General features: G+C 43.8%; 1 protein-coding gene across 2 annotated transcripts in view; it reads right to left on the minus strand.

Moving 5' to 3' along the window:
* Positions 1-24,889, minus strand: part of KIF2A (kinesin family member 2A) — a 266,717-nt gene that overhangs the window by 22,083 nt on the left and 219,745 nt on the right. For both annotated transcript variants that reach the window (XM_029576454.1, XM_029576445.1), the window contains exons 16-17: positions 17,526-17,593; positions 1,868-2,018 (exon numbers count right to left, since the gene is read on the minus strand). In XM_029576454.1, the coding sequence (XP_029432314.1) occupies positions 1,868-2,018; positions 17,526-17,593 (219 nt within the window). The remainder of the gene's footprint in view (positions 1-1,867; positions 2,019-17,525; positions 17,594-24,889) is intronic.

The raw sequence follows: 24,889 nt of genomic DNA on the forward strand, positions 1-24,889 counted from the left end.
CAGTATCTCAGGAGACTGATGTCTTCTTTTTTACCGGTGTGGTATTGAATGTTTCGGCGCCTTGTGCGCCGATGTTTTCTGTAAATTGTGCATATATGTTGACTTGTGCGTATAAGTCTTCGGCGCCGTGTGCGCAGATATCTCCGGCGCCGATCGCGTAGAAGTGCTCGTCGCCTTGTGCGCCCAGACGTCTTCGGCGCTGTGTGCGGCGATGTCTTGTGCACCAATATTGTTTTAGGCGCAGAACATTTATGCGTAGACGGTGATTTAGGCGCAGTAGATACTTTGGGCGCATAAGTTGTAGGCGCCATTGTTTCCTGCGCCGATCGCAGAGACTCTGTTGGTCCTTTTGGATCCGTTGGCCTATTTTGTCTCAGCAAGTCCTTACCTCCAAGCCTGGAGGGTTGAGGATCCCACGACGATGCTCGTTTCTGTGAGGGAGCCGTTGCTGTCGAGGGGTCAGGCGAAGAATGAGCCTCCGATGGCTCAGAAAAACTGAAAAGTTCCCATATCCTATAAGCCCGCTGTTGTTGGGCTCTTGGGGACATCCGGGAACAAAACTCACAATTTTTTAAATTGTGCTCTGGCCCCAGGCATCGGTAACATCGGTCATGGCCATCCATGACCGACATTACCTTGCCACAAGTACAAGGTTAAAACCTGACGTTTCTGACATTATAGGAAAAAACAATAAAAACGCTGAGAAGTCAGCCCCACGTGCGATCCCGCTCGTGGAAAAAACAGACTGAGGAGAATTTGTTACTTTCCTGCGTGGGAACACACGCGCAGCCGCAGAGACCAAAAGTCTAATTTCTGCTTTGACAAGCTCCGCTTCCAGGTCCTGATTGACAGATCCCATAACAGCACGGCTAATTCAGCCCTGCTATCAATAGGAAAAATGTAATACAGAAAAGTTAATTCTTAAAGATGCAGAGTTTTAAATATTTTGAGTAGAATTCCCCTAGAAGTATACTGTAGGAGTGTCTCTTCCATCCTCTCTCCCTATCTCTCCCCTCCCACTATCTCCAACCCCCAAACCTCCACTCACAGTTTGACCCTTCTCTCAAGCAGCCCCTCACACAGGCTCCCTTTCTCGCATACACACCCCCCCTCCCATCTCTCTTTTGCATACATTTCCACCCTCTCATAGGCCCCCTTTTCTCTTGCACACCCCCTCCCTTACACAGGTTCCCTTCTCTCTTGCACACCCCCACCCTCACACAGGTTCCCTTCTCTCTCTTGCACACCCCCACCCTCACACAGGCTCCCTCTCTCACACATACACACCCCTTCACTCAAGCACACAGACTCCCAATCTCTTACTCACATACACACTTCGAAACACAGGTTTCTACCCTCTCTCTCTCTCACACACACACGGGCACACTTTCTGTTTCTTTCACCCAGGCTCTTCTTCCCTATGAGCCTAATCTTCAGCTTTGAACAAGATGGGCTCCATTCGTAGCCAGCTGGGCCTCTTCAATCTTCAGCCACAAGCAAGATAGGCTCTGCTCACGGCCCACTAGTCTTCTTGAATCCTCTGCCTCGAGTGGCATGGACTCTGCTTGCGACCCGGCGGGCTTCTTTCCAAATTCAGCGTGAAATGTTAAAGTCTGCGCAGGAGGTGAATTCTAAGCAAATTTGTGCTGTGTAGTTATATATATGTATACATACACGCATACACATACATACATATATACACATATACATACGTACACACACACAAATATGTGTGTGTGTGTGTGTGTGTGTGTTATACATACAAACACACACAAATAATAAAGTAGTTTCAAGCTCTTTAAGCACACATACATATTCATCCACAAAGATATCCACACACACAAAACTATAAGCATATATTACTCACATTTTGCTCACAAAGTAATTTCAAATCATCTCTCTGGGGAGAACTCCCTATGCCCCACTGTGTCTCCAAATCATCCAATTGATTTGGCCCATGATGTAACACTGGACGGAGGTCTCCCGCATTGCCAGGATCTACTGTCAATTCTTTTACTCTAAAATTGCAAAGCAAAACTTATTACCACTACAAAGGTAGAAAGTTCATGTTAAAAAATATCAAAATACAAAATGAAAAAATACAAAAGCTTAAGATTTAAATAAATGTGCATCAATGATGATGTCAGCTTTACAGATCTACTGTCATCAAAAACCCAGATGAAATGATTAAACAGTAAAGGTTATCTGTTGGTTTTTTTTAGAATGACCTTGTAAAGCATATATTTAAAAATCAAAGAAGAGCAAATATATAATATACCCACTTTTACAGCACCATTGATGCTAGGATTTATATTCTCATTCACAGCTCCTCTCATTGTTATACTTCCACTGTGACCAAATACATTATCTGCAGCTCTTCTTGTAACAAAGCTTGCTCTTGGTTTTAGATGAATGAACAAGCTTCAGACTGAAATAAATGACCATTTATGCAAATCAGTTTTGTCGATACTTTGTTCTGCTATTAACTTCCTGAATAAGCAATTTTTTAAATTCAAAACATTCAGGAGTTTATCCAACTCTAGTATGTAGTTCCAATAAAAATGCAGGTTCTTATTACGACCTGTTATACACACAGTAAAGGAATACAGGTGTAAGCCAGAATTATATCAACTGACCACCAAAGTTTGTTGCAATCTATAAAAGCTATCATCATCATTTCATAAGCATGAAGGGAAACAGCAAGCTTGAAAATTAAACCAATATGGGAATGTTAAGAATTTAGGGAGTAGGAGAGGGAAAACAAAATCCCACCCCCCACCCAAAGATGAAGTGGTAGACCATGCAATACCACCAAGATATGTTGAGTTGTGTGGAGAAAGAATAAAATTATGTGTTTACAGTTTATACAGTTCTGTAAAAATGTAAAACAAAAGTTTATGGATGTAATGTATAGATTGAAATAGACCTGGTGAGCGTAGGAGAAAAGTCATCATACTCATAGGAAGGAGAGAGATCAGAGCGACTGCCGCTACCCTGTGAGAAGGGAATATCCGAAGGACTAATTCCAAATTCCTTTACTCTGCAGCGCCCAAGATGCAGCAGCAAATTAAAGAAAAGGTTTGTGTAAAAACTTTTCGAAATAAACAAACATTTTAATTTAATGCCATCCACTTAGAGGTGTTCTGAAGATAAAAGATTGTGCTATATCATGTTTAGGCATGGTAAATGAGTTTCCATCTAAGCAGTACCACAATCAATACATTCATGTGCAATTCATCTGAAGCAATCAAAAGGAGAGAACCTCTAGTTATCTGTAAGGTATATAGTTACAGAATTATAGCCTATAGAAAACAAGAGTCATTCCAGTTAGAACACATTGATACCACCTCAGCCCATACATTTACTTGAATGACAACTTTATATATAAATGAGACAGTTTTACTAAACGTTAAATCCAGACAGAAATCTCAGATTATTTAGAATGCTTAACACGTGCACTGGCCACAAACTAGTTTCAATCAGTCTGTTTATGCATGTGTAAGACACCCTACAAGACTGAGATTTCTCTTATTCAACATCTAAATGTTTTATACTATTCTTCTGCCTATAGCAGTGGTTCTCAACCCTGTCCTGGGGACCCCCCCAGCCAGTCGGGTTTTCAGGCTATCCACAATGAATATGCATGAGAGAAAATTTGCATACTATGCAAATTTTCTCTCATGCATATTCATTGTGGATAGCCTGAAAACCCGACTGGCTGGGGGGGTCCCCAGGACAGGGTTGAGAACCACTGGCCTATAGGAAAAAGTCTCATTCTGAATTATAACCACAAACAGTAGGAAAAAAGAAAAAAAACTTATTGAAATTAGATTAATCTTATGGATTACTGTGAAAAACAAAAAATAAAAGTTTTACCCAATAATTTCCTTTCCTTGAATCCTGCTACACCAGTCCAGACATATAGCAGGATTCAAGAAAAGGAAATTATCAGGTAAGCCAAAATTTCTCCTTCCGTATCATCCTGCTATGCCAGTCCAGATGTGAGGGAAATACTCAAACCCAATTAATATGGGAGGAAGGAATTTAGGACTACTCTGAGAACACCAGCTCCAAAAGCTGCATTCTCTCTTGCATGAACATCCAGACTGAAATGTTCAGTGAAAGAATGTAAGGACCACCTTACAAATATCCTCCAGGGCAAGAACTTTAGCCCAATCCAAGAGGAAATTTGAGCTTTTTTTTGCTGAGTGGGCCCAAAGGACCTCCTGAGGCTGCAGACCTTTCAATAAGCAATCATTTTTTTTAAACCATCTAGCCAAAGAGGGTTTGAGAAGCTGCTTTGCCCTTACAAAGCCCTGCAATTAAAACAATCCGTCAGATATCAGATAAAAAGATTTTAGCAGTGGTGACCAGCTCTGGTCCTCAAGAACCACAAACAGGCCAGATTTTCAAGATATCCACAATGAATATGCACAAGATGGATTTGCATACAATAGATACAAGTGCATGCAAATCTATCTCATGCATATTCATTGTGGATATCCTGAAATCCCGATTGGTGGTGGGCCCCCAGGACAGGGTTGGGACCACTGCTCTAAAAGGTCTCCCAATTGCAGTCCCACTCTCTGAAAAGCAACACATCTCTGAAGAGAGAGACACTGGATGTTTCCCAGTCCTGTAATTTGAGTTACAGAAATTGCAGAAAATTCTTCTCTGTCCATTGAAAAATAGAACCATCATTTTCTTGGAGACCCCTCAACTCTGGATGCCTCTCTGTCTGTTCACATAAGCCACCAAGGACAGGAGATGTAGAGGAGAAAATGCAGCAAAACTAATCTGAAGGCCCTGGTTTCCAGCTTTTTAGACCATGAGCCCTCCTCATGTGAACGAGACCCCGCACAATCTAGTCCTGATAGTAGGCTCCCCACCTCAATAATCTTGCATCTATTTTGAGGAGCAGCCACAAAGCAGGTTCTAGTCTTATTCTCCTCAGCAAATTTGGCAGCACTGACCCCCAAGAAAAGTTTTGTCTCCCCAATCCTGAAAGAGGAAGACAAACTTCAAAGTTCTGAGATGGAGAAGACCACTGAGACAGATAGAAAAATTGCAGAGGATACATAGGAGTCCTGGCCCACTAAGCAGGTTGCCATGAAGCCCAGGAACTGTAGATTAGTCCTATGATCCAAGAGTCCCCTGAGCAAGAAACTTCTTTACCTGACTCAAAATTGTGACCACTCTTTCCCAAGTCAGATAGATTTGGCCTGCTTTGGCATTAAAGGATGATTCCGGGGATTCTGAAGTCTGGGAAGAAATAGCTTGCTTTAGACAAAGTTAATTTCCCAGCTCAAGCCTTCTAAACTTGCACAACTCTGTTGGACTCTGAAAGCCCTCCTGGTAGCATTTGGCACTGTTAAGCAATCACAGAGGTATGGACAAACCATAATCCATTCCTGTCATAAGAAAACTGCTACCCCTTATATTACTTTGGAAAGGTTCTTAGAACTGTTGTGAGACCAAAATGGGAATGCTCTGAACTGAAAGAGCTTTTTTAGGATGCCAAAAAAAAAAAAAAAAAAGGAACTTTTAATGGTCTTCCCAGATGGGAATATGGTAGTAATCCTCAGAAATATATTGAGAAAAGAGAACTCGCCCTGCCACACAATCACTAATATGGACTAGAGTTCAAGAAAGCATGGGATAAAATACACAGGATCTCTAAGGGAATAATGGGAATTATAAAGGCAGACTAGATGGGGACCATACAGTCGTTTTTTGCCTCCCTATTACAAAAAACAGCAATTTTCGAATTTGCCATTGCAGTGTGCAGGGTTTTCATACTGAAATGGAAAATGCAAAAGGTGCTGTTTTCCCCTTTCAAATCTATGTTTGGTCTATAGGAACTATCCTTCTTTAGAAACACAAAATAAGTGGAGTACTCCTGTGATTCACAAATTTAGAACCACTGCTTGCACGTGCAGAAGCATATCAAGCATAGCTCTCTGCTGCAATGGCAGGGGGGAATGAAGAAACGTGGATCTATATTCAGGCAACAACCAACAAGGACTGAATTACATAGTCTGGATAAATAGATAAGCATGGGTGTAGCTTGCTTATTGCGGTGGTTAATACCGCTAACTAATTAAGCTATTTCACTTAGATGCAGTTCCAACACTGCTCTCTACATTAGTGGCGGGGCTGGAAGGGAAATAGAATAAAAAAGGTTACTAAGAGCCAAGAGTAACAGATAAGTATGAGAGAAAAAAAAAGTGTGAAAGCTTGCTGGGCAGACTGGATGGGCCGTTTGGTCTTCTTCTGCCGTCGTTTCTATGTTTCTATTCAAAAGAAGGTGCAGAAGCTCCTTCTGGAGGGCAAAATATAGGGAGAGACCATATAGGCAGGGGGAACTGAAGTGGCAAAAATTAGAGTGGAAATGTGAAAGTAAGTGGGAACAATCCTGGTAAAACTGCTGAAGGTGAACTCCTATAGGCACTTCCCAAGATGGGGAACCACTGGTCTTCACTGAATGGAACAGCTGGACATAGCAGATTCACCTCTTGGCCTTGTAGCTCCTTGAAGGGACTGATTTATTCTTCTAAAGCTGAACAATTGGGAAGTTGACCGCTTCCCCAAAGTCCTTTTCAAGTTTAAGTCCTTACCTAAGAAACAATTTCCCACTTGAAAATAAGCTTGCTTAAATGGGCTTCGAAGGAAGCATCTGCCGCACTGTGCCATAGCCACAATAGCCTTCACGATGCAACTGAACAGGCTACAGAACTAGAAGTGATTCTAATAAGGGCATATAAGGCATCCTCTAAGAAACCAGCCCCGGACTCCAGCCAAGGCTCCTCCTGCCTTTCCGAGAAATGCAAAACACAGTGCAAGCAACAGAGCTATTCAGGCATAAGAACATAAGATATGACACATTGGGTCATATCAAGGGTCCATCAAGCCCAGTATCCTGTTTCCAATACTGGCCAATCCATGTGACAAGTACACAAACATTAAACAGGTAATAATGCCGGTAACAAGCAGTGGCTATTCCCCTTATTGATTAATAGAAATTTATAGACTTCTCCTCCAGGAACTTATCCAAACCTTTTTTAAACCCAGCTACATCAACTGCCTTAACTACATTCTCTGGTAATGAATTCCAGAGCTTAATTGTGCATTGAGTGAAAAAGAATTTTCTCTGATTTGTTTTAAATGTGTTACTTGCTAACTTCATGGAGTGCCCCCTAGTCCTTCTATTATCTGAAAGAGTAAATAACAGATTCAATTTAACCCATTCAAGTCCTTTCATCATTTTGTAGACCTCTATCATAACACACACTCCCCCCCCCCCCCCCCCCCCACTCAGCCGTCTCTTCTCCAAGCTTATCAGCCCTAGCTTCTTTAGCCTTTCCTCACAGGGGAGCTATTCCATGCCCTTTATCATTTTGGTCGCCCATCTCTGTACTTTCTCCAGTGCAATATCACCTTTTTTGAGATGCGGCAACCAAAACTGCACAAACTATTCAAGGTGCAGTCTCACCATGGAGCAATACAGAGACATTATGACATCCATTTTAGTTGCCATTCCCTTCCTAATAATTCCTAACATTGTTTGCTTTTTTTTGACATCACAGCACATTGAGCAGACGATTTCTTATGTATTATCCACTATAATGCCAAGATATCGTTCCTGGATAGTACCTCCTAATATGGAACCACCTAACATTGTATAACTATAGCAAGGGTTATTTTTCCCTATATGAATCATCTTGCACTTGTCCACATTAAATATCATCTGCCATTTGTAGCCAGTCTTCCAGTCTCACAAGGTTTTCCTGGAATTTATCACAATCCGCTTTTGATTTAACTACTCTGAATAATTTTGTGTCATCTGCAAATCTGATCGCCTCACTCGTCATATCCCTTTCAAGATCATTTATAAATATATGAAAAAGCACCTGACCCAGCACAGATCCCTAGGCACTCAACTGTTTACCTAGCAACAATAACATAGGATAGACTTAGTTTTTGTGAACTTGCCAGGTTCTTATGGCCTGGACTGGCTACTGTTGGAGACAGGATGCTGGGCTTGATGGACCCTTGGTCTGACCCAGTATGGCATGTTCTTATGTTCTTTTTCCACTGTGAAACAGACTATTTACTCCTGTTCTGTTTCCCATCTTTTAACCAGTTTGCAATCCACAAAAGGAATCTCCTCCTATCCAATGAGTTTTTAATTTTCTTAGAAGCCTCTCATGAGGGACTTTGTCAAACGCCTACCAAAATTCCAAATACACCACATCTACCAGTTCACCTTTATCCACATGCTTATTCATCCCTTCAAAAAAAATGTAGCAGATTTGTGAGAAAAGATTTCCCTTGGGTAAATCCATGCTGGCTGTCTCCCATTAGATCATGTCTATCTATATGTTCTGTGATTTTATTCTTTATAATTTATATGATTTTTCCTGCATTGAAGTCAGGCTCACCGGTCTATAGTTTCTTGGATCACCTCTGGAGCTCTTTTCATATTTCGGGGTTACCCTGGCCACTTTCCAGTCTTCATTAAAATCATCCATTATACCTGGAAAAATTACTTACCTGATAATTTCGTTTTCCTTAGTGTAGACAGATGGACTCAGGACCAATGGGTATAGTGTACTCCTGATAGCAGTTGGAGACGGATCAGATTTCAATTTGATGTCAGCCCTAGCACATATACCTCTGCAGGAAGTGCAGCTCTTCAGTATTCTCCTCGAAAAGCATTGTGGATATATGTATGACTGAATAATTTGAATAACTTGATTAACTTTATAACTTGGTTAACTTGATTAATTTTAACTGGTTGAATTGGATATAGCTGGAGACTGCCAGTGACCAGGCTGAGGGTCCAAAGAGGCACCGGCCACTTTAGGGGTGGTCGGATGTGCTTGACTCCTTTCAGGAAGTGGGAGACATCTGGGTGAGAGGCTACGTTGCCGTTCTCGCTCTTGGTTCCGTAGCATGACAATGTGGCCACCTGTACCTTGATGGAGTTGAGGGACAATCCCTTCTGTAGGCCATTCTGTAGGAATTCCAAAATTGCAGGAATTTTAACTGAGCATGGTATGATGTTGTGGTCCTCGCACCAGGCTTCGAATACTCTCCAAATCCTTATGTATGTTAGGGATGTGGAGAACTTGCGTGCTCGGAGTAGTGTGTCAATTACTGCCCCCAAGTATCCTCTCCTCCTTAGGCGTGCTCTCTCAAAGGCCAGAGCATAAGAGAGAATCGAGCTGGATCCTGGATCGGTCCCTGTTGGAGCAGGTCTCTGTGTGGAGGTAGCGGCAGGGGGTTCACCGCCAGTAGTCTTCGCATGTCTGCGTACCACGGTCTTCTTGGCCAGTCCGGGGCCACCAGAAGTACTGGTCCCCTGTGGTGTTCTAATCTTGTGAATGATCGCACCCAATAGGGGCCACTGTGGGAAGGCGTATAAGAGTCTCCTGTGGCCAGGTCTGTATCGATTCCCTGGGACTGGAGTTCCCGCCTGTGGCTGAAGAAACTGGGTACTTGGGCATTGGACCGGTTTGCCAGCAGGTCCACGGTTGGTGTTCCCCAACGGTTTACTATCAATTGGAATGCTGTGGTTGACAGTTTCCATTCTCCTGGATCTAGACTTTCTCTGCTGAGGTAGTCCACCTCGACATTGTCTTCCCCGGCAATGTGGATGGCCGAGATCTCTTGAAGATTCACTTCTGCCCATGACATTAGGAGGTCTATTTCCAGAGACACCTGTTGGTTTCTGGTTCCTCCCTGACGGATGATGTAGGCCACTGTTGTGGCGCTGTCCGACATTACTCTGACCGCTTTGTCTTGGAGTCTGTGACCGAACCTTAGGCAGGCTAGTCTGACTGCCCTGGCTTCTAGGCGATTGATGTTCCATCCCGACTCTTTTTCGTTCCATTGCCCTTGTGCGGTTAGCTCCTGGCAGTGTGCTCCCCATCCTCGTAGGCTGGCATCCGTGGTGAGTAGGATCAAGGTTGGGGAGGATAGTCTCGTTCCCTGGCTCAGATGGGCTTCTTGTAGCCACCATCGTAGATGGGCCCGAACTCTGTCTGGGAGCTGAAGCCGTACGGTGTAGTTCTGGGACAGTGGAATCCATCGTGATAGTAGTGAGCGTTGTAGGGGTCTCATGTGAGCTCGTACCCATGGGACTACTTCCAGTGTGCATGCCATGAGGCTGAGAACTTGTAGTAATCCCATGCTGTGGGGCGAAGTTCGCTCAACAGGGTTCGTAACTGGGTCATCAGTTTTGATTTCAGGATGACCTTGTCTTGTTTGGTGTCGAACCGAACACCCAAGTATTCTAGAGATTGGGAAGGCTGCAGGGAGCTCTTGTTTGTGTTGACCACCCACCCGAGGCTCTCCAGTAGAGTTTTGACTCTCTTGGTTGCCTGGTGGCTTTCCTCTGGGGATTTCTCTCTGATCAGCCAATCGTCTAGATAAGGGTGCACTCTGATTCCTTCCTTCCTCAGTGTTGCTGCCACCACCACTATGATCTTGGTGAACGTCCGGGATGCAGTGGCTAACCCGAAAGGTAGTGCCCGGAACTGGTAGTGACGGTCCAGGATTGAGAAGTGTAGAAAACGCTGATGCTCTTGATGGATCGGAATGTGTAGGTAGGCTTCCGACAGATCCAGGGAGGTAGGAAACTCTCCCGGTTGTATCGCCCTAATTACCGAGCGTAGGGTTTCCATGCGGAAGCGAGGAATCTTCAGGTGGCGGTTGACCGCCTTGAGATCCGGGATAGGTCTGAACGTTCCTTCCTTCTTGGGAACGATAAAATAGATGGAATAATGGCCAGTATTTATTTGTTGTGGAGGCACCGGTGTTATAGCCTCTAAGGCTAGTAATCTGATCAGTGTAGCTTCCACTGCCATTCTCTTGAAAGGGTCGTGGCAGGGAGATTCCACAACTTGTCCGGAGGGAGGTCGTGGAAATCAAGGTAATATCCCTCTCGAATGATGGATAGGACCCACTTGTCCGAAGTTATCTCGACCCATCTTTGGTAGAATAGGGGCAGTCTGGCTTCTTCCTTTAGATGGGTCGGCTGCCTTTCACTGTGGGGTGCAGCTGGGGCCTGGGCCCGAGCTGGCTCCCCTTTTATTGTGCTTGTTCCGAAAGGACTGGCTCCGGCCTCCGGGGCAGGCCGCTTGATATGAGCTTCTATATGGGTTGAAGCGCTGTGATTCTCTGCCCCTTGAGGTCCGGGGGAAGGATTGCTGTTTTCTCTTATTCCTATTCTCCGGTAGCCGCAGAGTGGGGATTCGCCCCATTTGTTGGCTAGTTTCTCTAATTCGCTTCCGAACAGGAGTGTTCCCTTGAAAGGCATCCTTGTGAGTCTCATTTTGGAGGATGCGTCGGCCGACCAATTTCAGAGCCAGATTTGTCTTCTGGCTGCCATGGCGGATGAGATTCCTCTTGCTGCTGTGCGTACCAGATCCGAAGCGGCGTCCACGAGGAATGATACAGCTGGTTCCAGGGCTTCCCCAGGATTGTTGTTCCTGGTCTGTGCTAAGCAGGCGCGTGTCACCATGGCACAGTAGGCCGCGATCTGTAAAGACATAGCGGAGTCGTCAAAGGACTGTTTGAGGATAGATTCCAGACGTCTGTCTTGAGCATCCTTAAGTGCTACTCCTCCCTCCACCGGGATAGTGGTGCGCTTCGAGACCGCAAAGAACATGGCATCCACTTTCGGACATGCCAGGAGATCTTTGGCGGCTGGGCCCAGAGGGTACATGGCTGCCAGAGCCCGGCCCCCTTTGAATGTGGTTTCTGGGGCATCCCATTCCAGGTCAATTAGTTGCTGGACGGCTTGTAATAGTGGGAAATTGCGGGAGGTCTGACGGAGTCCCTCCAAAAGTGGGTTCGATATGGTTCCCCCGAGGCACTTGTGCCCGGGATGGCAAGCTCTTTTAAGCTGTGTGCAACTAGGTCTGGAAGCTCGTCCTTGGTGAAGAAGCGTCTCATGGTTCGATGGGGTTCTGTCCCCAGAGGGAGTTCCCCCTTCCTCCAGGGGTTCTGACTCCTCATCTGAGTTGTCCATGTCCCCGAAGGTGGGGCTTCTGGGCAGTTGGATCACTTCCCTGGGCATAGAGGGTCCCAGCATGTTGAGGTCCTCTGGTGGAGCCTGAGGTCACATTATAGGAGGCCCCGGTTGCATGTGGACCCCAAGGTATGCAGACCTTTGAAGAATTCCACCCAGGAGATAGATGCTGGGTCTAGACTAGGGGTACCGTGTCCCTGGAGAACCCTGTTTGAGGGGGGGGGTCCCGCTGTGTAATGCTAGGTCCGGCGTACTGCTCGAGAGGCTGGGGTCTGGTACAGCCTGGGGAGGGCCATCAGTTGGGTCCCCTAGGGCCTCTTCGCACTGTATACACAGGGCCGTGGCCTCCTCATGCTGAGCAGCTCTAATGTGGCATGCTGGGCAAAGGCCCTGAGCTTTGAGTTTATTTTTCGGTGGTGCCATGGCTTAAGAACATAAGAACATAAGAAAATGCCATATTGGGTCAGACCAAGAGTCCATCAAGCCCAGTGTATACCATCCGGTCCAGGAGATTAACTACTCTTCAGTTTGTCAATCAGGCCTACCACATCTTCTAGGTTCACCGTGATTTGATTCAGTCCATCTGAATCATTACCCATGAAAACCTTCTCCATTACGGGTACCTCCCCAACATCCTCTTCAGTAAACACCGAAGCAAAGAAATCATTTAATCTTTCCGCGATGGCCTTATCTTCTCTAAGTGCCCCTTTAACCCCTCGATCATCTAACAGTCCAACTGACTCCCTCACAGGCTTTCTGCTTCGGATATATTTTAAAAAGTTTTTACTGTGAGTTTTTGCCTCTACAGCCAACTTCTTTTCAAATTCTCTCTTAGCCTGTCTTATCAATGTCTTACATGTAACTTGCCAACATTTACGCTTTATCCTATTTTCTTCTGTTGGATCCTTCTTCCAATTTTTGAATGAAGATTTTTTGGCTAAAATAGCTTCTTTCACCTCCCCTTTTAACCATGCCAGTAATTGTTTTGCCTTCTTTCCACCTTTCTTAATGTGTGGAATACATCTGGACTGTGCTTCTAGAATGGTATTTTTTAACAATGACCATGCCTCTTGGACATTTTTTACTTTTGTAGCTGCTCCTTTCAGTTCTTTTCTAACAATTTTTCTCATTTTATCAAAGTTTCCCTTTTGAAAGTTTAGCACAAGAGCCTTGGATTTGCACACTGTTCCTCTTCCAGTCATTAAATCAAATTTGATCATATTATGATCACTATTGCCAAGCGGCCCCACCACCGTTACCTCTCTCACCAAGTCCTGTGCTCCACTGAGAATTAGATCCCGGGGCTTGCTCGCGTCGCAGGGCCTCTGCAAAATAGGCTCGGTGCGAGTAGGGCTTTTAAAATCTTCCTCACTATGTGCAAGTCTGGTCACCGCATCTGAAAAAGGATCTAGCTACACTGGAGAAAGTGCAGAAAAGGGCGACCAAAATGATAAGGGGCATGGAACAGCTGCCCTATGAGGAAAGGCTAAAGTTAGGATAGTGCAGCTCTTAGAAGCAATGACTGAGGGGTGATATGATAGAAATCTACAAAATCATGAAAGGACTTGAACAAGTTAATGTAAATTGGTTATTTAATCTTTGAGATAACAGAAGGACCAAGGGGCACTCCATGAAGTTAGCAAGCAGCTCATTTAAAAGAAATGAAATGAAAGAAAATTATTTTCTACTCAGCACATAGTTAAACATTGTTAAACATAGTTAAATATTGCCAGGGGATGTGATTTCAGCAGTTAGTGTTACTGGGTTTAAAAAAGGTTTGGATAAGTTCCTAGAGGTTAAATCCATAAACTATTACTGTAATTAAAAAGCAATAGTAGCTTGTGATCTGTCTAATGTTTGGGTACTTGCAAGGTACTTGTGACTTGGATTGGCTGCTGTTGAAAACAGGTACTGGGCTTGATGGACTCTTGGTCTGACCCAGTATGGCATTTCTTATGTTCTTATGTACAAGACAAATGAAATTCTATAATTAAAAAAGCTTGCTATATTAGAACTATAAAGATTTATTTGCTTTTTTCATTATAGAATCTTTTTATGAGGAAAAGAGGAAACTCATGGTGTTCTAGGAATTTCTTATCCAATAGGGAACAAGGAATCCAAGCCAGTTTTGGTCAACTATATAATATTCTACTTCAGCACCTCTCTCCCCACCTCAAAACACAGTTTGCATAACATAGCTAGCTATACCACGCAGCAATCAATTCGAGCAACAGCTGCTTTCAAAATGTATTATGACTTAACACACCAAATTTGCTTATATTTTTTTCAACTCAAATCACAATCATGAACAACTCAACAAGGAGCAGCTTAAAAGTTTTATGTTTGGGGTTCGGACTACATAGTTTACATATGAAAAATGGTTGCTTCAATTTACAAGTGCAGAATCCACAACAGAAGCAAGAAAATAGTACTTTATAAGTGCTTGTTGAAAACCACTTACAAGATAAGGTCAAAGTTCTAGTCACTTTCATTTAATATACCTAGTTAAAACTATTTAACTATATATAAAACTTAAGCACCGAAACGCTCCTACTCTCATTGAATGACACAATACTAAGAGGATTTGACAACAGGCAGAAATACCTACTCATCCTCTTAGACCTATTAGCTGCATTTGACACGGTAAACCATAGAATTCTCCTGGACAGACAGAAATTGGACTAACCGACATAACCCTTCGATGGTTCTCATCTTACCTATCTAACAGAAGCTACCAAGTATCAATAACACACTATCCAAAAAAATTAACCTCAACACTGGAGTCCCAAGGCTCTGCCCTATCCGCCACTCTTTTCAATATATACCTACTTCCAATATGTCATTTTTTTTTTTTTATTTGTAAATTTTTATTTTGTTTTAAATAACAATACAATCCAGACCCAAGAGGGAAATACCATACAACCGCATATGCAATAAATAATACATGTAACTCAACAATACAATCCTTAATACGGATGAAAGTACATGAGAGTCATAGAAGTTACTAACATATCCTTGTTTGTGCACTCAGTAAAGGAGATGCATCTAGCAGAATAACATAATGAAACCCCCTGTTCTGGATATAACGCACACTTTAGAAACAGTTATTCATTCAAAAAAAGAAGCACCCCCTCCCCTCCCCCCCGAACAAGTTATACAAAGAAATTAGTGTAAATGAATAATGCTTACATTATTAGACCTCTAGGTAAAGAAGCATAGATAACGTCTGTGTAAATCCGATGAGAGTGTCAGTATTTGCCACTCTCATTGTGCAGTGGTTGATAGCCACTCCTCATATTTTGACCAAACTTGTTGGAAATGAGAGAGTAGGCCATGTTTATGAGCAGTGATTTTCCCCAGCGAGTGCATCCCCAGTACTGAGGCTTGTACATATTGTAACGATGGTACTGCCAGGTCTTTCCAATATTTTGCAATGGCACACCTAGCTGCCGAGACAACATATTTAATGAATTTATTCTGGTTTGGATCACAATTACGACATTCCCAATTAAGGAGAGCACTAGCATGGGTAAGACCCACAGAGAATCCTAGAACCTTTGATAACCATTGTGAAATTTGCTGCCACAGTGCCCCAACTTTTGGGCAAGTCCACCATAGATGAAGAAACGAGCCCTTGGCAGAGCACAACTTCCAGCAAGAGTCCGTTGCATCCAGGTACATGTGGCTTAGATGAATGGGAGTAATATACCACCTATATAACATCTTGTAACCATTTTCAATATGGGTAGCGGAGATCAAACCTTTCCTTAAATGTATATATATCTGCTTCCAATCTTCCGCTAGCCATCCTTCCTGTAAATCCTGTTCCCAAGCCTGCAAATGGGACATCTTCTGCTTGATTTATACACTCCCAATATGTCATCTTCTAAACAATCTCGGAGTCACCCACTTCCTCTACGCAGACGACAAACAAATTCTAATACCATTCGAAATACACTGGAAGATACCTACAAGGAAACAGCCACACTCCTAGGATCAATCAAAAAACAACTAACACACATGAAACTCATAATAAACATCGAAAAAAACAAAATAATAATCATGGATCAAAAACCCAGCCCTTCCCCACCACCACTCAAACTTGAAAATCAGATGAACCCAATCTCTCCAGTAACACACACAAGAAACCTAGGAGTCATAATGGACAACAAACTATCCTTCAGGAACCACATCATAACCAAAATTAAGGAGGGATATCACAAATTGTTAATTCTAAGACGTCTAAAACCATTCCTAACCCCAAATGATTTCAGAACGGTACTTCAACTTCTCATCTTCTCAAACCGACTACTGCAACTCCCTACTTCTTGGACTACCGTTTTCCAACATCAAACCAAATCCTACAAAACTCAGCTGCTAGAATCCTCACAGGCACAAAAAAGAATGAACATATAACCCCCTTAGTTATATCACTACACTGGCTACCAATAAAATTCAGAATAGAATACAAAACACTGACCATCTTACACAAATTACACAAAGAACAAACTGACCGGGCAGGCTTAAACCTCACCCCCCATAATCCTCAATGAAACCTACGATCAAACAACAAAGGCCTACTAGCATCAAACTGCACAACTCACCCCAACCCGAGAAAGAGCATTCTCCATTGCCAGCCCCAAAATCTGGAACACCCTCCCGACAGAACTAGCCATATGACTGCAACCCAACTTAAAAACATTCAAAAAAGATCTGAAAACGTGGCTTTTCTCCAAAGCCTACCAAGACAAGCAAGGAATACTCAGCAACCAACTAACAGACCTTCCAACTGAACTGAAGCAGACCCTTATCCCTCAATCAACTGACACCCAGATCACCTAATATTGCCAAACATTAACAAACCTGATATACCTCCATGAACCAACCATGTATAAATACCTGATTATTCTCACCACCTATTGTACAAATACCATTATTCTCACCACCTATTGTACAAATACCATTCACTAATTGCACATGTATCATACTCTGTTTATGATCCATGCACCTCATATGTAAATTATCATATACTGATCGAACCATGTAAACCGTTGTGATGGCGATACCGGACAGTATATAAAACTCGACAAATAAATATTTTGTTTTCGTTTTGCAGAAGCTCCAAGTAAAATTGCTAAACAATCAGAATCTTCAGCTCCTATTGTGATTTTTTTTTTTATCTGGATCTCATACATGACACCCACAAAACAGCAAAAAGTTAAGCAGCAATGTTTCTGAATTTTCCATATAAAATATTTTAGTAAAATATTTGCTCCTTAAAATTTGCTGCATTATTAATGTATTTCTATGATTTCAATCTCATTAAGCATTTTTGCCAATACTCACAAGGAAAAACACTTAAAATTATTAAGTACATTACAGTTCATCAGTAAAATCAAAGTTACTGCAAGTACTCCAAAAGCTGCAAGGATCAAAACACTAAAATTCAGAGCAAACTCAAATGATCATATATCAAACATTTTCCTACCTATTTGCATATCGTAAAGTGTTTAAAGTGTTTTCACAAGATGCCATCCCTGGAGAGATAGTAGCAATCTGGGAGAAAACAAAAAATGTATTACGTTCTGCTAGAAAGGAATTGCATAATTCAAAATAAGTGTAGTCTTTATTGTTTCTTACATATTTATATTCAACTGCTTCTGAAGTGAATCACAAAGTACTCAAGGATTACAGATATGCAACTACTGTACTCACCAAATACTTGCACTATATATTAGAATGCTGACCTACAATAATTCGGCTTGCTGTATCCTGGCATTCATACAAATTTCTCATTCTTGCCTTCTGATCATAACTCTGATCATAATTATATTAAACCTTACTTATTTATCTGCTTTAAATAGATTGTTTTCCTTAGGAAAAACCACTACAATAATAGTTAAAATATTTTCACAATGAACATAAATCCACTCTATAGCTATTTTCTGATGTAACAGAGTTAGATCAATAGGTTAACTGGCTCAATTGCACTGTACCCAGAAAGCAAAGCGGAAGCCAGTCCAATTGGCTGGTACAGCAATGACGAGAACGAGAATCGGATGGTCGAAAAAGCCCTTTATTAAAATTTGCCCGACTCTGGCCGAGTTTCGCTCTTTTATACAGAGCTGCCTCAGGGGCAATCAATTTGGGCAGGACTTATAATGTGCCTGCAGGGCCGATGCCACAGTGTTGTACATAAGCTAGAGACTTATAACCTGTTGTGTCAATCGATTGCGGCTTTACCTTTATTGATACACACCGCAGTCACATATTTTCTAACTGTGTTTATGATGCAAACTGAATGAAGTCATCTTCGCTAATGGTGCTGCGTGGCACTACCACACTATTAAAGTAGAGATTCATGACACAACAGGTTATAAGTCTCTAGCTTATGTACAACACTGTGGCATCGGCCCTGCAGGCTTTTTCGACCATCCGATTCTCAGTTGCACTGTACACATCAGATCTGATATCTTAAGAGTATAAATCAATGCCCTTTCCCTAGCTATTCTAATACGTACCGTATTTTTCGCTCCATAAGGCGCACCTGACCATAAGACGCACCTAGGATTCAGAGGGGGAAAATAAAAAAAAAAAAATAATAATAATGGTGTGCTAAACTGGCTCTGTTCCCAGGCGTCTGTGCGTCTTATGGAGCAAATTAGGGGAGTGCATACAATTATTTTTGTCCCCATTTCGTTTTCGGGTCTGGGGAGGGCCATTTCGGTCCACTCCCCAGATCAGAAAACTTTTATCTTTCTCTTTTTGTGGGGAAACTCCCCCTCCAAAAAAAACCCAAACATCCCAACCCTTTAAATTTAATTGACTACAACACCCCCACCCTCCTGACCCCCCCAAGACCTGCCAAAAGTCCCTGGTGGTCCGGTAGCAATCTCCTGCATTTGGGCCGTCGGCTGCCAGTAATCAAAATGGCGCCGACGGCCCTTTGCCCTTATGTCACGGGCTACCGGTGCCATTGGTCGGCCCCTGTGACAAAGTAAGGGCAAAGGGCCGTCGGCGCCATTTTGATTACTGGCAGCCGACGGCCCGAGTGCAGGAGATCGCTCCCGGACCCTCGCTGGACCACCAGGGACTTTTGGCAGGTCTTGGGGGGGGGGAGGGCAGAGGGGGGGGGTTGTAGTTAGTTTTTCAGGTTTTTTTTTATATTCGCTCCATAAGACGCACAGACATTTTCCTTCCACTTTTGGGGGGGAAAAAGGTGCGTCTTATGGAGCAAAAAATATGGTAGTTCACTGCTAAATACATAAGGCTTACATAATATCCAAAGGATTAAGGTAAAAATAAACCACCACCAAATGTAGCTAATAAAATACTAGATTTTAAATATTATCTACTTCGTGTTGAGAAACAGTGATCAAACTGTAACTGGTATTCGAAAACTCCAATAAAAATAAGCTTAAGTAGCAAAACAATTTTTTTGCAGATTGACAGGCCAATATTTAAATAGCTGAAAAAATGGATAACTTATCCGGCTAAAGTTAGCCAGATAAGTTATAAGGAATATTTAGCAGGATAAACGTCTCACTAAATATCCCTAAATAAAATGTTATTCTACCACCTTTAGCTGGATAACTTTAAACTCGCTATTTTTTAATATCCCTGGTTAGGTTTAAAATTGTTCAAGTACATGCACCCAGATACCTTTAAACTTATGTGATTATATTCAAAGGATATAGCCATATAAGCACCAATGGAACTGATAAAGAAAACCCAAGTTTGGGTCAGTGGCCCATGCCTTCCTCCTACTTTGGGGCAAGCAGGCATATGTCCTCTCCCACCATCCACACCAAAACATGACAAGCTGAAAGGTCCAAGGAGGAAGTCCAATCCTCTGCCTCCCATGGCACTCAATTTCATTTTTGCTAAAATCTGCAAGTGCCCCTCCTCCCAAGCAAGCTCAACTCTCCTGCTTCTGGCAGCAAACCCTAAATGGCCCTGGCAGCCTGGGCCTCAGTACAAACTTATCATTCCACGGCGCATCATGCATTGCCTTGACAGCAATGCTGACAGCTTACACAACCAATGTCGCTGTGATGGCAACGCATGACAATGACCCAAGTAGTATGCTTGTACTGGGGCCCCAGAAGCCAGGGCCATTTAGGGGCTGCCACCAGAAGCAGGAGGGTTGGGCTTGGAGAGGGCATTCGTACATTTCAACAAAATTGAAATTGCCATGTGGAGAGACCTGGACTACCTCTTCAGACCTTTTGGCCTGCAAGGTTTTATTTTTGTTTTTTTTAAAAGATTTTGGGGGGTTTGGGAGGCACAGGCCCTCCAGTCCTAATATGAACACCTCTCAGGAGCATGGGCTGGTGGCCTGAAAGTTTTTTTTTTCAAATTCTGTCAGCACTTATATGGCTATATCCTTTGAATATAGCCACATAAGCTTAAAGTTATTCAAGAACATATTCATGGATAACTTAGTACCTGTTCATGGCTACATTTAGAGTTAAACAAGAGACAGTAGGGCAGAAAAACTCTCAAGCGTCCATGTGTTTTCAGACTTAGAATTTCTTTTATTTCTAAGTTTCAGATGTATCACTGGATATTTCCAAACTTTGTGAAAAAGCTGCACAGCCCCCGACATTGACCATTTTTTGTATACAGAACTGTGTCGGGAGGAACCCAAAATCACAGCTTTGCAAGGTATTTAATTGCTGAGAAACAGTAAGATTCCAGGATTCAACATATGCAAAATGGATGTATTGAGGAATTTAAAAATTCTTAAGGGCATCCAATCAAATCAACGAGGTTGCCTAGAGAAACAATGATACATCGTCGGGCCGTATCATTGTTTCTCTAGGCAACCTCATAACGTATCATTGTTTTTCTAGACAACCTCAAAAAGAAAAAATGACTTATTTACATTGAAAAAAAAGCCAGTTAAACATTTGTTTCATCTTTTGAAGTGCAGAGAAGGCAGCAAGGAAGATTAAGAACAAAATTGTGAAGCAGAGCTTAACCCTAAAATTAAGGGACTACAGAGAAATTTTGAAAAACAAGCTTATAGGCAATATTCATAAAATTTTCCACAGTATCCTAATGACCCAAGAAAGAAGAGTTGCTTAGCTGTAACAGGTGTTCTCAGAGGACAGTAGGATGTTAGCCCTGACATGGGTGACATCATTAGATGGAGCCCCAATGCGGAAAATTTATGTCAAGGTTTCAAGAACTTTGACTAGGCACACTGAGCATGCCCAGCATGCCCTATACCACACATCCACGCAGGGTTGCAGGCGGGTTTCATGAGAACTAACATCCTGCTGTCCTCGGTGAAAACCTTTTAGAGGTAAGCAACTCTACTTTCTCCGAAGACAAGCAGGATGGTAGTTTTCATACATGGGTGAATTCTTAGCTATGGGCAAGACCACCGTGTCATGATAGAACTAAGTATAAAGTGGATAAGTTACTAAAGCCTGGAGCTCGCTGACCTTACGCGCTGAAGTGACCGCCACCAAAACTATGACCTTCCAGATAAGAACATGAGAAGTTGCCATACTGGGTCAGACCTAGGGTCCATCAAGTCCAACATGCTATTTCCAAAAGTGGCCAATCCAGGTTACAAGTACCTGGCAAGACCTTCAGATCACAGTGCGCAGCAGCTCAAAAGGAGCTTTCATCAGCTGAGCTAACACCACTTTGAGATCCCAAGACACAGCGGGAGGCTTTAGGGGGAGGCTTCAATTGAAGCAGGCCCCACATGAATCTTACAACTCTAGGCTGTACAAAGATGGATGTACCATCTACCGTGGTGGTATGTGCCAATTGCACAAAGATGAACTCTGACAGAGTTGTTTTTCGAGTCATCCTCCAATAGGTGTAGAAGATAAAACAGTTTTTGTGTGGAACAGGAGAACAGATCTAGGGCCTTCTCCTCACTCCCCACAGAAAACCTCCTCCACTTCAGTCCACAGGACTTTCTAGTAGAAGTCTTTCTAGATGCCACCAGGACCAGAGACACATACTCAGAAAGATCAAGTGGCTGCAGGATTAACTTCTCAATATCCAAGCTGTGCATAACAGGACCTGGAGGTTGGGATGCACAGCCTGCCTTGGTCTTGCATGATGAGATCTGGGGAAGTCCCCAGACTGATAGGTCTCCGGATGGACAACTCCCAAAAGAGTGGAAAGCAGACCTGTCTTGGGCAATGAGGGGCTATGAGAATCATAGTCCCTTTGTCCTTGCAAAGCTTCAAGAGAGTCTTCGCATCACTAAGGTAATTAGAGGATATGCATACAGAAGACCCTTGCCCCAATGATGGGCGAGGGCATCGGAGGCTGGTTTGCCATCTGTCCTATGTAGAAAGCAGAACCGAAGCACCTTCCTGTTGCAGGGGGACGCGGACAGATCTACGTTTGGATTCCCTCAGATCGGAATACCTGATTCAATATCCCCTGGTCCAGGGACCACTCATAGGGTCTGAAGGCTAGACTCAGCCTGTCTGCTACCATGTTCTCCGTGCCAGCCAGGTACATGGCCCGGAGCACCATCTCATGGAGGAGGGCTCATCACCATATCTCAACCGCTTTCAAGAAGTACGATTCCATGCCTTCCTGCTTGTTGACATGCCACATGGCAACCTAGTTTTCGGTCTGGATCAGAACAACTTTGTTGGACAGCTGATCTCATAGCACATACCTGATCGCTAGAAGCTCCAGGAAGTTGATTTGACAAGAACATCCCTGGATACCAAGCCCATCTACATGAGCTCCCCACCCCAGGGTAGATGCATCCATGGTTAGGATAATTTGAGTAAGGAGACTCAAATGAGATCCCTGTTTCAGACTGGAAAGTGCCCACTACCAAGACATTGAGTTCCAGAGACACAGGGTGAATGCTGGTAGCTCTGAGTGGCCTGGCGTCACTGTGACCTCAGGTTCCACTGGGCTCTGCGCATGTGTAAAAGTGCCAAGGGAGTAACATGGATGTTTGCTGCCATATGGCCCAACAGCCTCAGGCCCAACATGTGCCAGGCTGGGAATTGCTGGCTCTGTTGAATCTCTGTGGCAGTGGATGCAATGGAGACAGCCCTCTAGCAAGGCAGAAAGGCCTTGGCCTGAGCCATGTCTAACAGGGCTCCTATTAAGTCCAATTGAGGTGATGGGCTGAGATGGGACTTTGGGTAGTTGAGAACGAATCCGACTGACTCCAAAGAGATTCTCTCCAGTACAGGGCATGTCAAAGAGTCGTTCCTGTACCTCTGGTCAGAGATCCGAGGCCAGCAGCCATGCCATTCTGTGGGTGCAGATTCCTGCTGCCGAGATCCTTGATGCCATCTCGAAAACATTGTAGGTTGCACTGACTTTGTGTTTCCAGCACTCCAGACCCTTATGCACTAGTGACATGAGGATGTCTTTTTTCTATTGAGGCAGCTGCTCAGCCACCTCCTACACCTGCTTCCAGATGTCCCGCAAGTATTGATTCATGTACAGCTGGTAGGTAGCATATCTGGCAAAAAGGATGGCGCTTTGGAACACCTTCCTCCCAAGAGTGACCATCACTCTGTGATCATTCCCCAGAGGCACAGAGGAATGGGTCAGAGCACTTGGCCCTCTTGAGGGCAGATTCGACCACCACGGACTAGTGAGGCAGTTGACGCTCATCGAATCCAGGAGCCTTCTGGACGAGATAGACTCCGACCGCCTTCTTGTTAACAAGAGGCACTGTGAGGGGGTAATTCCCATATCCTCAGCAACAACTTGAGGGATTTTGTGTAACGGGACCAGTATCATCTCCTTAGGAGGCTCCATGAACTGAACAATCCTCTATCTATGCCTGGAATCCTACTCTGTTAAATGTTGAAATGAGATGGCCTCAGTCATCTTCCTCACAAACCCTGCAAATGTTAAGTCCTCAGGCAGGGACTTCCTTCATTCATCTGGAGAAGGGTTTGATGGGAAATCATCAGAGCCCTTGGATGAGGACTCCATTAGATCATCACCATAGGGGTCATAGGGACCCTTATTCTCACTAGGATCCTAGGTGCTCGGCCTTGGTCCAGAGGTACAAGTACCTCTAGAACTGGATGGGAGACTACAGGCCTCATCGTTTCTGCCGACCTCGGTGGAGCTTCCTCCTCAGAGGAACCAGCAATGACCATCATATCGGTAAGGGGAGGCCCTTGTTCCCTGCTGGGAACCGGCACCAGGTGGGTTGGTAATGCACAGGTGAACACATTGAGCTTCTCCAACAGCAGTAGAATGACAGGCAGCACCAGCTCCAGTACCACAGGCTCGATGCCCTGCAGTGCCCGATCTACCGCTAACTGAACTCAACACTCCAGCTCCTCCTCAAATGTTGCCAATGCCAACACCAACTGGGAGGAAGAAGATGTGGCCAGGTCTTCTTTGGACCCAAGACGGTGGATCAGCAACTAGCACCAGGACTGGTGGAGACTGTTACGGATCCCCGGCATGGATAGAGGATAGGCCCTCCTCACTGAGGGGCCACTTCGGGTGCATCACAGCAAAAGCCAGTGCATCGACAGGGAACCGATGCTGATGCTTTGCCCAGTCTTTTCCCAGTACTGAGGCCAAAGACAATGAACTCAGGATCCTTGGCCCGGAGATATACAAAGGTCGGTATCCGGCACCCCTATCCGCCAGTGTTGATGGCGTGGTATCCTTCAAGGTCCATCAATGCCAATGGTGAAGGCTCGGACTTCCTCGACCTGAAGAGCTGATCCATCTTATCGAGTTGAAGGTGACGATCTCTTCGGAGTCATTTAGGCATCCAAGCAACAACCCCAAACATCATGCGATACCCCCAGGAAGAGGATACATACCTTGTAAGGATCCATAATGGACATGGTCCTTGGGCACTGAGGGCAT

The sequence above is a fragment of the Rhinatrema bivittatum genome, chromosome 1, assembly GCF_901001135.1.
Source record: "Rhinatrema bivittatum chromosome 1, aRhiBiv1.1, whole genome shotgun sequence".
Lineage (NCBI taxonomy): Eukaryota > Metazoa > Chordata > Amphibia > Gymnophiona > Rhinatrematidae > Rhinatrema > Rhinatrema bivittatum.